Source organism: Watersipora subatra, chromosome 2 (genome assembly GCF_963576615.1).
Source record: "Watersipora subatra chromosome 2, tzWatSuba1.1, whole genome shotgun sequence".
Classification (NCBI taxonomy): domain Eukaryota; kingdom Metazoa; phylum Bryozoa; class Gymnolaemata; order Cheilostomatida; family Watersiporidae; genus Watersipora; species Watersipora subatra.
In genome coordinates, this window is record NC_088709.1 from 17,707,348 (window position 1) to 17,722,389 (window position 15,042).

General features: G+C 38.4%; 2 protein-coding genes across 2 annotated transcripts in view; both read right to left on the reverse strand.

The window, feature by feature from the left end:
* The window catches only part of LOC137387499 (polypeptide N-acetylgalactosaminyltransferase 5-like), a 30,848-nt gene extending 20,836 nt beyond the window's left edge, over nucleotides 1-10,012 (reverse strand). Inside the window, exons 1-2 of the mRNA XM_068073938.1 lie at nucleotides 9,849-10,012; nucleotides 3,227-3,366 (exon numbers count right to left, since the gene is read on the reverse strand). Of these exons, the coding sequence (XP_067930039.1) occupies nucleotides 3,227-3,363 (137 nt within the window). The 5' untranslated portion in view covers nucleotides 3,364-3,366; nucleotides 9,849-10,012. The remainder of the gene's footprint in view (nucleotides 1-3,226; nucleotides 3,367-9,848) is intronic.
* On the reverse strand, nucleotides 6,750-12,629 carry LOC137388009 (apomucin-like). Its single transcript, XM_068074529.1, has 6 exons — nucleotides 12,603-12,629; nucleotides 10,741-10,850; nucleotides 10,594-10,656; nucleotides 9,589-9,640; nucleotides 7,154-7,981; nucleotides 6,750-6,941 (listed from the first exon to the last, which is right to left on the reverse strand). The coding sequence occupies exons 1-6, from the start codon at nucleotides 12,627-12,629 to the stop codon at nucleotides 6,750-6,752; spliced, it is 1,272 nt and encodes a 423-aa protein (XP_067930630.1).
* Nucleotides 12,630-15,042: the final 2,413 nt, after the last annotated feature.

The following is a 15,042-nucleotide window of genomic DNA, read 5'->3' on the forward strand; positions in this document are numbered from 1 at the left end:
TGACTTGTGGATTAACACTTGTGGACTGACTTGTGGATTAACACTTGTGGACTGACTTGTGGATTAACACTTGTGGATTAACACTTGTGGACTGACTTGTGGATTAACACTTGTGGACTGACTTGTGGATTAACACTTGTGGACTGACTTGTGGATTAACAAAAGTTTGTGGATGAAGCAAACTCGTGTTAATCCATAAGTTTCAGTCATCTGCAAGATAGACACGGCAAAAACCCACAAGTAAAGTGAGTTTTGTTACTTACAAAGTTTTATCAAATGCTTCATGCTCGCGAACAATGGAAACGGCACTTGCGAAGGATGCGCAAGTAAATGATATTCCATGTTAACGTTTCCCACATGTCAGTGAGGTTGTTCCGATTTCAATATAAGCGTGTGCAGCTGAGTGCGGTGCTATGACCTCTGATGTCAAATTCCTTATTTTTTTACAAAGCGCCTGCATCAATCATTAATTGAAACGATTATCGCATAGTAACTCAACAAGTGCACAATTCCAATCATCCGCACAATTAAAACCGTGTATGCAGATCTTTTTTCCCCGCAAGGTGTAAAAAAACCCGTATGCAGGCGCTCGTTCACGAAAAAGCCGCCATAATTGTAGAAAACGATCGTTTTACTTTTATTTACTAGTACTTTTTGGTGTTGTTTTGATACTATAATAAAAAAATTGCAAACAAAATCATCGTTTTTAAACATTTATTGCAAAAGCTTCGTGTTTTTAATGATAAAATTGTTTATAAAGATGGCTGACAATGATACAATTACGTCACAAAAAAACGAAGGATTGTAATTTAAGAATGTGAGTTGACAATATGTTGTCTTCAGACATTTAAGGTAACCAATCGAATAACTCAATTGTCCAGAAATTGCTAGGCAGAGTTCACCAACAAAATAATACCTTGAATATTTTGTTACAAAACCCAAGCCATTTTAGATATTTCCAGAAAAACCTAGCAAATGACAATGAAATTTGTCCTACACCCAGAATCTACCAATGACTATCCAAGGCCTAGCTATTCCAACCATAACCTACCGAGGACTATCCAAGGCCTAGCTATTCCAACCATAACCTACCGAGGACTATCCAAGGCCTAGCTATTCCAACCATAACCTACCGAGGACTATCCAAGGCCTAGCTATTCCAACCATAACCTACCGAGGACTATCCAAGGCCTAGCTATTCCAACCATAACCTACCGAGGACTATCCAAGGCCTAGCTATTCCAACCATAACCTACCGAGGACTATCCAAGGCCTAGCTATTCCAACCATAACCTACCGAGGACTATCCAAGGCCTAGCTATTCCAACCAGAACCTACCGAGGACTATCCAAGGCCTAGCTATTCCAACCATAACCTACCGAGGACTATCCAAGGCCTAGCTATTCCAACCAGAACCTACCGAGGACTATCCAAGGCCTAGCTATTCCAACCAGAACCTACCGAGGACTATCCAAGGCCTAGCTATTCCAACCAGAACCTACCGAGGACTATCCAAGGCCTAGCTATTCCAACCATAACCTACCGAGGACTATCCAAGGCCTAGCTATTCCAACCATAACCTACCGAGGACTATCCAAGGCCTAGCTATTCCAACCAGAACCTACCGAGGACTATCCAAGGCCTAGCTATTCCAACCAGAACCTACCGAGGACTATCCAAGGCCTAGCTATTCCAACCAGAACCTACCGAGGACTATCCAAGGTCTAGCTATTCCAACCAGAACCTACCGAGGACTATCCAAGGCCTAGCTATTCCAACCATAACCTACCGAGGACTATCCAAGGCCTAGCTATTCCAACCAGAACCTACCGAGGACTATCCAAGGCCTAGCTATTCCAACCATAACCTACCGAGGACTATCCAAGGCCTAGCTATTCCAACCATAACCTACCGAGGACTATCCAATGACTAGCTATTCCAACCATAACCTACCGAGGACTATCCAAGGACTAGCTATTCCAACCATAACCTACCGAGGACTATCCAAGGCCTAGCTATTCCAACCATAACCTACCGAGGACTATCCGAGGACTAGCTATTCCAACCATAACCTACCGAGGACTATCCAAGGCCTAGCTATTCCAACCATAACCTACCGAGGACTATCCGAGGCCTAGCTATTCCAACCATAACCTACCGAGGACTATCCAAGGCCTAGCTATTCCAACCAGAACCTACCGAGGACTATCCAAGGCGTAGCTATTCCAACCAGAACCTACCGAGGACTATCCAAGGACTAGCTATTCCAACCATAACCTACCGAGGACTATCCAAGGCCTAGCTATTCCAACCATAACCTACCGAGGACTATCCAAGGCCTAGCTATTCCAACCATAACCTACCGAGGACTATCCAAGGCCTAGCTATTCCAACCATAACCTACCGAGGACTATCCAAGGCCTAGCTATTCCAACCATAACCTACCGAGGACTATCCAAGGACTAGCTATTCCAACCATAACCTACCGAGGACTATCCAAGGCCTAGCTATTCCAACCAGAACCTACCGAGGACTATCCAATGACTAGCTAACCTACCAGAACCTACCGAGGACTATCCAATGACTAGCTATTCCAAATGATGCAATAAAGATGAACTTATGCAAAATATTAGTAGATTCTATCAGAAAGTATCCACATTTTTTTATCATATGCGATTGTTGGCGATGTTTGAAGCGATTTGACTGCCAGGATATTTCAGGATTAAACTAGACAAAACTCGACTGCGGTTAAAACATTCAGAAGAACAATATGTGCGACATGACATCACTAGTTGCTATCGTTACATTGGCTATTACGTTCAAGTTGCAGCATTACGAATCTCTATTCTGTTGGTGTTTTGTAACTATAAATGTCAATCACATTTTCCCTTAATCTGAGCATTTTAACCGTAATCAAGTTTTGCCGATTTTAATCTTGAAATATTATGGGATTCAAACATCAAAAACAAACACAAATCATACAAAAATATCGATACTTTCAATTAAAATCTACTAACATTTTGTGCGAGTTCAGCAAAGGTTCAATGAAAGGTTATTTTAGGTAAATACAACACTGAGAATCGATTGATCAGTCAGAACATGGGAGCCTTATCCGGGAATAAATATTGTCCAATAATTATCAAATAACAATTAGAAATTATCAAATAATAAATATTATTATTGGGTAAGGACTGAGAGCCAGGGTGTAGGTCACAGCCAGACATACCTTTTCAATTCTGGAGGTCGATTATCATCTGAGGAAGACCTGATAAATACCACGCTGACTAGAAGCCAAGCAGCACCGACAGCGACTAATAATTTGATAATAGTTTTAGTGTTTCTGTTAACTCTGATCACAGCCATTTCCTGTCAAACAAACACGTAAAGATGGAAATACAGTGAAAGTTTCAATGGCTCTAACAATTGGTACAGATTGGTACCAGCATAGACCACTAGAGAACTAAAGGTCTGGCTACGCAGCGACAATATACGCCATTTCGAAATGAACATGCTGGTCTACGATCAATAAAGATGAAACTGATGCATCTGTGATTGGCTCAAATAGTGAATTATAATGATGTCGATTTAATTTGGTTCATTTCCATTGCAAGCTAGTTGCATCAAAAATTGTCTTTTAAACCATGACAAAAGGGCTTCACGCAAACAACGATTTATATGTAATATTATGTAATGATATTCTTACTTGTAACATTTATATATATAAATCTCAGTGTTTGTTGACCTGTCATCTGTATGTCCAGTTAAAACAAGTTTTAAAAATGAAAAACAACTTCGCACTGAAATTGAACTCAGAATACCCTGATTTGCAGACAAGCATGCTAACCACTATGCTACACGGCCACTTTGCCATACTATGGAATAATTATTATAATAATGCTAGCGTGCTTGAAGATTGAAGATCATGATTGCATGAGAGGTCATGACTTGCAATGATTATAAGTAAGACCTACAACTATTCCAAGCTATAGAAAGCCTGGCTTCATATCCGTGCATCCGCCGAATGCACGGGTTCAATCCCTGTGAGGTGCAGTCTTTTGTCTTAATGCCCCGGGAGAAGGACGTACACAGCTTTAATTATAGTAAAAATTTAGACCAGCTTAAATTACTAAAAATTTTTAAGTAAAGAAACTTAGTCAATAACAACTACATTACCTGACACTGTTTATAAGCTGTTTTAAATTTTGAATGAATGTGTAGCACGAGAATAAGAATTGCTTTTCAATGTTCAATTTTGGCTATGCCTCGAGCTTTTAAATATTTGAACTGTGCATTGGCCGGACACAAACACACACACACATGCACAGAAATAAACAAACACTTTTATTTAAAAGTTGAAATGGTAAATGTTGTATATTTTGATTAAAAACAAATTTTCTGTGCAAAAACCTTTTTATCGCCCGTGCATTCAGTAGCACAGTATATTTGACAGCTACTAGTATAAAATTGATACGGTTTATGAAACATATCAGGGAATTTTTTAACTTCAAGTAAAACATGAAACTTTTTCTACCGTAGTGAAAATTCGATTTCACAATTCAATAATATCTAAGATTTCCCTTCAAAAACATGCTACAACTTGTTTTCTATGGTTTAGTTTATGTTGTGAATTTCAAGTGTTTTTGAACTAGATTGTTCTGAGTGTTAACGGGTAGCGTTTCTTTTGAACAAAATATATCAATGCCAATCACAAATCCTTGATGATCAACAATACAATAAAAATACCCTGACAAACTTTAAAGGTTGACTTGCAACAAAATTCACATTACAGTTATTTGGTATTCAGGTTTACTGGAAAATCCAACAAAGGCACCATAGCATTCACACAGCTGAAACCAATTCTAATGGGTCAATCTATTTGTCAACACAACGGATTGCTTAATAGCACCGGTGTAGAGCCACACCAAGCTTCTACACTACACAACAGCAATGCATTTCATTGCCGTGTGTAGCCAGGCCTTGAAACCGATTGCATAGCCAAGGATAACTTAACTAGCACGCCTACTTTACGGTGAATAACCTATATGTTGGAGCCTAGCTATAAAGTGGTTTGATTGGTTTTCTTGAAAAAGCAAACAAAATTTGGCTTGATAGAAGCAAGACAGATTCATTTAATTAATATGATACGGTAACTGTAATCGATAGATACTCCTTGGGTTTATAATAATGCCATGTCTAAACAAAGCTGATTAGGTAAATGGCATACGTGGCTGGTCTATGTAAATTATAAAGCAGATAACAAACGTAAAAGCTTTGTTATTTACATAAGATAAAATTAAAAGGAATTATGTGTTAACACAACACTTTCCCTAAATTTACCATATCATAAAACAAGTGGGATTGAAGCAGAAAATGCTATACTTTCGGCGAGCTGACGTTTAACTGACAATATTTTGTAACACCCAAAACTACAACCTTGGCACTTTGCTAATTCTATTATAAGTTACATGCTGTGTACAAATCGAATGCGCTCAGTTGCAATTATGGCATGTAATGTTGTGCTTTCCAGTACCTAAAGATTTTTGTGAGTCCGTAATAAATGAAAGCGAATGGGCTCACTAATTTAGGTGGTGCATGAATTGACTGCCACAAGCAATCTTGCTACTCCAACCAGCAAATGACATGTTTTTGCTAATTTTTAGCGATGTTTGTAGTATTCTATCCATTTTTGGTCTTTACTATATATCTTTGCAAAATTTCAAAAATACGTTTTTTTTTCCAAAGAACGCCAACAATTATTGTAGCGTAAACACACTTTTCAAATTTGCATTCAAATGCATGATGTTGACACGATCATGACAACCTTGAATTTATTAGAAATGACGATGTTTTTGTTCAAAGTGTAAATGTTTTGACATTTTGAACATGTAAACACTGTAACACAATTGTCTACAATAGCTAATCTGACAAGCTGAAAGAGATTTATATAACTCAAAATAGCTATGTGAAGGCAGCGAAGACGGGTAACGAGGAATCAGCTAACAAGAGTTTTAACTCCCATAATACAATGTTTCAACGACCAGATGTGCTGACCTGCACCAGGGGCGTTACCATCAGAAAACTGATACAAACGCTTGTGGAAAAATTGGTAAAATTTAGAAGTTTTTTTTAAATATAACCGCAAATAAACTGAAGCTAGTATAATTTCTCAACCACGAATTTGCGTTTGACTTCTTACTGTTGAGAAACGAGCATATATGTTAGTTAATGAATTTAATGTACTTGAAAGGTAGAATTTGCAATGACAACTGCTAAAACAAAACTAGTTTTGATCATATTCATAAAAACAATGTCATGTCCCTCTTCTATAACGTGATTCACACAAAACCTACTTTAGTTTGTTAATTAGCTTTTCTAGCAACTGGTTTAACTTTAATATATTGACAAAGCAAATGATTAGAAAAATCTATTAGCTTTTACCAAAACATCTGCAGTAACGATGCAGTGTTGTCTGAAAGATCTTAATCAATTTTGTAGCTTCATTGTGGTAGTTACCTTCTATAATGATACTTCTGATCTGCTGATGATTCCAACCAGCGGAAATACAACAACACGGCTCCATGACCTTTAGTAACAACACTTGACAGCTACACTTAATAGGTAACACTTAGCTACTGCATAGTTCTCAATCAAGTGCCTTGGGTATTCCATGATAAAGAATTATAGCTGCAAGCCCACATTGGCAAAATGTTAGAATAGACAAGAAACTAGTATGTAATATAAGCATGCTGTCACATGGGTAAAATAGAAGGGCCTGTTACAGAAGGACCTGTCGAAGAAGAGCCTGTCGCAGAAGGGCCTGTCGAAAAAGGATCGGTCACAGAAAAACCTGTCGCAGAAGGGCCTGTTACAGAGGAACCTGTCGCAGAAGGACCTGTCATAGAAGGGCCTGTCGCAGAAGAGTCCGCCTGTCGCTGAAGGGCCTGTTACAGAAGAACCTGTCGCAGAAGGGCCTGCCTGTCTGTCACAGAAGAGCCTGTCATAGAAAGATATGTCTGTCACAAAAGGGCCTGTCGTAGAAGGGCCCATCATAGAAGGGCCTGTCACAAAACGTTTGCCACAGAAGGGCATATCACAGAAAGGCCTGTCACAGAAAGACCTGTCACAGAAGGGCCTGTCACAAAAGGCCTCTTACAGAAGGTCCTGTCACAGAAGGACCTGCCGTAAAAAGGCCTGTCGCAGAAGGGCTTGTCACAGATGAGCCTGTGGCAGCAGAACCTGTCACAGAAGGGCGTGTCACAAAATGACCTGTCGCGGAAGGGCCTGTTACAGAAAGGCTTGTCACAGAAGGATCTGCCGTAGAAAGGCCTGTCACAGAAGGGCCTGTTGCAGAAGAACCTGTCACAGAAGGACCTGCCGTAGAAAGGCCTGTCGCAGAAGCGCCTGTCACAGCAGAACCTGTCACAGAAGGGTGAGTCACAAAAGGACCTGTCGCAGAAGGGCCTGTTACAGAAGGACCTGTCACAGAAGGACCTGTCACAGAAGAGCCTGCCACAGAAGGGCCTCTCACAAAAGGGCCCGTCTCAGAAAGGCCCATCACAGAAGGGCTTGTAACAGAAAGGCCTGTCACAGAAGGATCTGCCGTAGAAAGGCCTGCCGCAGATGAGCCTGTCGCAGATGAGCTTGTTGCAGAAGAACCTGTCACAGAAAGGTGTGTCGCAGAAGGACCTGTTGCAGAAAGGCCTGTCACAGAAAGGCCTGTCGCAGAAGAGCCTGTCACAGATGGGCCTGTCATTGAAAGACCTGTCGCAAAAGGGCCTGTTACAGAAGGGTCTGTCACAGAAGGACCTGTCACAGAAGGACCTGTCACAGAAGGACCTGTCACAGAAGAACCTGTCACAGAAGGACCTGTCACAGAAAGACCTGTTGCAGAAGGGCCTGTCGCAGAAGGGCCTGTTACAGAGGCATCTACTATACCACCGACTGGTGATGAATGTGCAAAGATCTTTGACATAAATTCTTCCTAGAAGTAACCAAATTTAGTGATTAGACAATTCATGCACTAATGCACCTTTACATAGCCATATCCAGATATGAATAATTTGATATCCCAACTTGATCTAAAAGTTTTTACGGACATTGTTCTGATGAATGTGGTGATGTTCGTTTACACGAGTCACCTAGCTAGTAAAACTTTACTAACGATGAGCTATGCATAGTTTTTGTTTTGACAAAACAATTACTGTATCTTACACGGTCAACTCTTTTAAAAGCTGATTAGTTAAACTTCAAGCCTCATTAAATCTACTATCTTCTAACATATATGCGGCTCTCTTTGAAGAGAAATGATGTGCCTAGTAGTCTCTACTAACTAGTAGTTTCTTTAACAAACTGGCAGCCTCTCAAAAATACCTGAACGCAAGAGTACAACAGATTATTATGTTACAGAAGAAAGTTACACCTACTTCTGTGTTCGGGCACAGTTTTGAGGAATAGTAAAAAACTCAATAAACTATAGTATAGAGTATGGCACTATCAAAACTTTATAAAAATACACCAATGATGTAATAATTTATTTAACTGGCTTTCTGTGATAAAGGATTAGCTATTTCTATGATCAAAATAAAGTTAAAAGAATTTTTGTATATTAAGCAAATTACAAAACATTAACACTTTTGTAAACTAATATTAAAAATATATTTTTTGTTTTTTGTATATAGAGCGCACATTAAGATGCTGAGCAAATGCAATTTTTAACACTCAACACCATAATATCTCATGTATACAGGTAAGTGATGTTCACAAGGTCCGTTCAATGCTGTACACATACCATGAGTTAATCACATTAATTGCATTTACCTAAAAAATTTGGAATAAAGTTCATTAAAAACTTTTTTAAAGTAGACTAAATATGAGAACTTGCTTTATATTTTCGTACTATTTAAATCTAAAAGATTCAGAAGCAGCAGTCTAATATAACATAGGCTCTGATAAAGTTATTTAAAAATGTTCTGTTAATCGACAACCACTTAATAAAAAAGAATTTTTAAAAAGTGTAATATTACGCAGACTTACAGAAACTCAACTATGTTTAATTTGTAACACCATCTAAAAGTTGCGGTACCAGAATCATAGAAAAAAAAGATCGTCAGCATCAAAATTGTGGGCATAAAAATTCCACTTATTGCTAAGCGTTTGGTTTTTTTATAGATCTAGTAAAACATACTACAATATGCTTGTATGTAGTAGTTATTGAAGTTATAGATAGTTATTGAAGTTCGCATGAAAACACTGAATTCTGTCGACCTCACCTCAGTATGCAGCTGTATACGCTACGTGGTCACTCATTCGAGATGAAACATTTTACTATGACACTGTGTTACATTGATAAAAATAACTTAAAATGTTTAGATATGTTGCTTAAAAAACAAAGAGAGAAAAAGAATAAAATTAGCAGACCAAATTAAAAGTTCGACACAATGCTAAAATAAAACACAATGAACCTCAGTCAGAAGTATGCGCAAAGCTTGAGAACGAATTTCATTTAATTCGTAATGACTGCAAAAAAATTGGTGAATCAACAAATATGCCTAATAGTCTTACACGCTTTACTTAGTAGAAAAAACCAACCTTGATCTTCAAAGATGTAAAATCTAGCCTGGCCAGAGGAATTCTCACACAACTGCGAATAGATTTTATTTCCAGTAGACCAACCAAAAATGCAAACATAATAAAGCTATAAAAATGTAACAAAACATCATTAAACCTAAACTTTTGAAACTTAAAGCAATATTATCCGAGTTATTATGCTAGGTACAACCTCTGGCTACGTTAAATAAAATTGAACCCGCAACTATTATTAAAACTTTGATAGCCAGTCCATCACTTACTATTTGGTGAATTTGATAAATAAATGATGAAATAGTCAGCTGTCAACGGCAAACACGTGATTGTATTACATTTCGAAAGAAGTGATGATCGAATGTGAGAGAATTAGTTACACGTTTATCATTGAAATCTGGGCAAACGGTGATGTCCAACGCACTTTTTTCTATTGTTGCGGTAGCAATCAGCAGCAACGTCGATTTCCGGTAAGACCCCCGTCCTTGATACAGAGCTCGACTATTTCTGACTCTCGAGTAAAAGATATATATTTTAATACGCGATGAAAGGTCTACGCCTGGTCTAAGTCTATCTGGTTTACGCCCTACACATGGTAGGTAGGTATGTGAAGCAAACGCGTTTTGAAGTGGGTAGAGACAACTCTCACTTTAGGCGTATCTATAACACGTTTTGAGACCGACTCACTATATTATACTACGGTATATATGCCATATATTACTATATATACTATAGATTATACTATATAGGGCTTTGCCGAGACAAACGAACGCTGAACTCGACGCTTCCTACAAAACGAGGGCAAAACGAATGGTAGGACCTTCCTGCGATAAATAAATTTATCTTTGCTACATATATCCATTAGTACAACCAATTAATCCGGATTCTAGTTCAATTGCCAAATAAAATGTTTAGTTCTGCATATCTCATGTACATGTATTATTGTATATGCAGTGTTGGGGCAGTATTAAATCTATTCTACTCTATCCCTTACATAGTATGAACACAACCAACCTATCTGGGAGAAAGACAGCAAATCTGTTCACCCGTGGAAGATTAAGGGCAGTTTCAGAATCACTGTGAAAAAACAAGATTTTTAAAATATTTACAAGAACATCGACTTCTATCACAACATCAGAAAAGGTTAAAGTGACTGCATACAAACAGCTTGTGCGTCCTTTACTGGAATATGCCTTGGCATCTTGGGATTCTGCACCAGACAGTACCTCTGACAAACTGGAGACTATGCAGAGGCGAGCGGTGCGTTTAATCTGTGGTGTCAAGAGAACTGATAGAAAGACCACTACCACCAGTCTCCCTCAGCGGCTGCAGCTGCTACCACTATCCGAACGCTGATTTGAGAGACAACTTGAGATCTTTAGTCAATATCACGACTCAAACTCGGTAGTGCTGGATCGATACATCAAGCGCTTTGGTTTCTGCTCATTGCGTAACAATTTTTACCAGTACTTTATACCACAGTCCAACACGCTACACCATCAGCGCTCATTCTTCATTTGAACAGCAAGAGCATGGAACTTACTGTTGTAGAATAGCAATCTTTTAGTGTCGCCTGACACCTAGTTTGCGCGTATTGCACTATAACTCCAACTTTGTTGCTAACTGGAAAAGATTAATTCAATACTGAGGCAATGTTTCCCAAGTCACAGCTTTTGCTGGTGCTGGAGACTGTATGGACGCAAGTAAATACGCAGGTAAATACCCAGTTGGGCCAAGCATCTGTCAGAAATGGAGCCAAAGCAAGCAAGAAAACTGCCGATGAAACATCAGAAAGTGTTCGGCTTCAGCAAATATGATGTTGGTCTGGCCGTAAGGTAGTAAGGTATGATATCCCGGTTAAGAAGGATACACTGCCTATTAATCAGCTAGCATATCAGCTGACCATACATGAATCTAAGGTAGACAAGCAAGTAGAGGAGTTGAAGCAACACAAGCTTATTAAAAAGGGGATTAGCGAATGGAGTTCTCCAGTGAATCTTGTAAAAATAGATAACAGTTGACGTTTTTGCGTAGATTATCGGGGACTAAATGAAGTCACCCATAAATATGTGTGTCCCTTGCCACGCATTGATGATAGTCTCGATGCTCTCGAAGGAGTCAGTTCTCCAGTACCCTTGACCTCACCAGTAGATACTGGAAAATGGAGTTCAGTGTAGTCTAATGTGAGTGCAGTGCAGGGTCATAGTTCTTATCCACCACAGCAACAGACAAACAAGAGTCATTCCATTGCAAACAAGATGCCTCTACTTGTAACTAGCTGTAGAGTACTATCCGGCGTTGCCTGCGCGATAGAAAAGTCTTTGGACAAAAAATTTATTTTATTTAACATATACAACATTTACCATTCTACATTCATTATTCACCATTTTTTGTGCAGTTCAAATGAATTGAGAAAATAAATAAAACAACTAAAAGTTTTCAAACAACTGCATGTTTTAAATTTCATAACTTGAAAGAAATGTTTCATTGAAATAAATTAGGAGGAATAATAAACATGTAAAAGTGTTTAAACGTAAAGTGAAATCATTAGCAAGTAATGGCTAAATATAGTCTGTTTTGCTACGATTAATGAAAAATATTTTGGTATACAATTATATGATTTTAGTTAATTTCAGTGTTGGTGAGCGAAAATATCATAGGCTATAAATGTACATAGAGTGGTAAAGAAACCCATAGTATTTATCTAATGCAATCGCTTTCAGGTAAAACTCATAATCATTAAAAAATAGTAACAAAATAATATGTTAACCTTAGTAACTATAGGTATCTACAACGACTTTAGTGCATTTTGTGGTAATGATTTGCAAGATAATATAACATTACACTGTACTACGTGAAGAGTCTTTACCTTTGAGACAGACATGTAACATAAACGCTGAATCTAACTTGAATGAATTTAGCTTACTAAACACATCCTTAAAGGAAGTTTTAGTATGTATTTTGATTAACTTCAAATTTTTAGCTAAAGTTTTATCATTTATCCGTTTGCGAACCATTTTTACCCTAACGGATACCGCTGAACTCGCCATGGCGAGAAACGTATATTTTTTAATAACGTATATAGTCAGTACACAAATCGGCAAATTTTAATTTCGAAAGAAATTATTGCTGATATCGTGTGGCAACAAAAATTCGCCATTACGAAAAAGCACCATGTTGCCTAGAGCTAAGCAAAAAATATTTTATAACAGACTAGACAGAATTCTGCTGACTCTACTTTCAGGTTCCGCGCCTTGATTAGCCTTGCTATTGCGCACAGGGACCTCATCATCACCTTCCCTGGAGTGACATTTTTTTTCTATTTCTCTTGTCCTTTTATACTGTGAGAAACACTCTTCATATTATTTTTTGCGGTTATATTATAGATGAAAATAAACAAACAAACAAACAGGGGCATCATAACGCCCATATATTTATATATATAAATAAGTTGCTGTCATGATGTACACTACTATCTCAAATCTTTGATGTATCTGTTGTTTTATCATTTGCTAACACCAACGTCATTTTTAAATTGCTAGACGTTTACTCGTTTTTGGCAAACTCGCAATTCAACACTCCGCACTATTTGTTATACAATTCAGCTCATAGCAGTGATGCATTATACCTGGAAATCGATTGAACAGGTGATGTAATTATTAAGTAAAACTTACGCAAAAACTTGGTAAATTTGATCAGAAAGTATCAGTATTTTTTATTATTTGCGATTGTTTTTGATATTGGAGGAGATCCGATAGCGAGGATGTTTCAAGATTAAAATCGACAAAACTTGGTCGCAGTTAAAACGCTAAGAAGAAAAATATGTGCAAAATGATGTCACTAGTTGTTATTATTGCAATAGTTGATATCATTGCGTTCAAGTTGCAGCATTACGTGTCTCTATTCTGTCGGCCCCTTTGTAACTATCGACTTCTTAATTGCACTTTTGCTTGATCTGAGTGTTTTAATTGTGATAAAGTTTTGTCAATTTTAATCTTAAAACATCCTGTCAGTCAGATCACCTCAAACATCAAAAACTACCATAAATAATAGAAAAATACTGATAATTTGATAAATTTAATATCGGCTATTGTGTTCAAGTTGCAGCATTACGTGTCTCTATTCTGTCGGCCTATTTGCAATTATAGACATCATAATCACACTTTCACTTCATCTGAACATTTTAACTGCAATCAAGTTTTATCAACTTTAATCTAGAAACATCTTGGCAGTCAGATCACTTCAAACATCAAAAACAATCGCAAATGATAAAAAAATACTAATATTTTGTGATAAAAACAAATAAATTTTTGTATAAGTTCATCTTTAAAGCACTAGTTACATATCCACGCCTGCCATCACAGCCATGTTCTGCACCTGTTCTATCTCTAAAGCACTAGTTACATATCCATGCCTGCCATTACAGCTATGTTCTGCACCTGTTCTATCTCTGAAGCACTAGTTACATATCCACGCCTGCCATCACAGCCATGTTCTGCACCTGTTCTATCTCTGAAGCACTAGTTACATATCCACGCCTGCCATCACAGCCATGTTCTGCACCTGTTCTATCTCTGAAGCACTAGTTATATATCCATGCCTGCCATCACAGCCATGTTCTGCACCTGTTCTATCTCTGAAGCACTAGTTATATATCCATGCCTGCCATTACAGCCATGTTCTGCACCTGTTCTATCTCTGAAGCACTAGTTACATATCCACGCCTGCCATCACAGCCATGTTCTGTACCCGTTCTATCTCTGAAGCACTAGTTACATATCCATTCCTGCCATCACAGCCATGTTCTGCACCTGTTCTATCTCTGAAGCACTAGTTACATATCCACGCCTGCCATCACAGCCATGTTCTGCACCTGTTCTATCTCTGAAGCGCTAGTTACATATCCATGCCTGCCATTACAGCTATGTTCTGCACCTGTTCTATCTCTGAAGCACTAGTTACATATCCATTCCTGCCATCACAGCCATGTTCTGCACCTGTTCTATCTCTGAAGCACTAGTTACATATCCATTCCTGCCATCACAGCCATGTTCTGCACCTGTTCTATCTCTGAAGCACTAGTTATATATCCATGCCTGCCTCCTCAGCCATGTTCTGCACCTGTTCTATCTCTAAAGCACTAGTTACATATCCATGCCTGCCATCACAGCCATGTTCTGCACCTGTTCTATCTCTGAATCACTAGTTACATATCCATTCCTGCCATCACAGCCATGTTCTGCACCTGTTCTATCTCTGAAGCACTAGTTACATATCCACGCCTGCCATCACAGCCATGTTCTGCACCTGTTCTATCTCTGAAGCACTAGTTACATATCCATTCCTGCCATCACAGCCATGTTCTGCACCTGTTCTATCTCTGAAGCACTAGTTACATATCCACGCCTGCCATCACAGCCATGTTCTGCACCTGTTCTATCTCTGAAGCACTAGTTACATATC

Coding starts and splice junctions, on each gene's coding strand:
- LOC137388009 (XM_068074529.1), bottom strand. CDS start 12,629: ATGGCGAGTTCAGCGGTATCCGTTAGG. Junction 10,657..10,740: donor AAAGGACGCACAAGCTGTTT/GTATGCAGTCAC, acceptor GTTTTTTCACAG/TGATTCTGAAACTGCCCTTA. Junction 9,641..10,593: donor GCTGTCTTTCTCCCAGATAG/GTTGGTTGTGTT, acceptor ATCTATTCGCAG/TTGTGTGAGAATTCCTCTGG.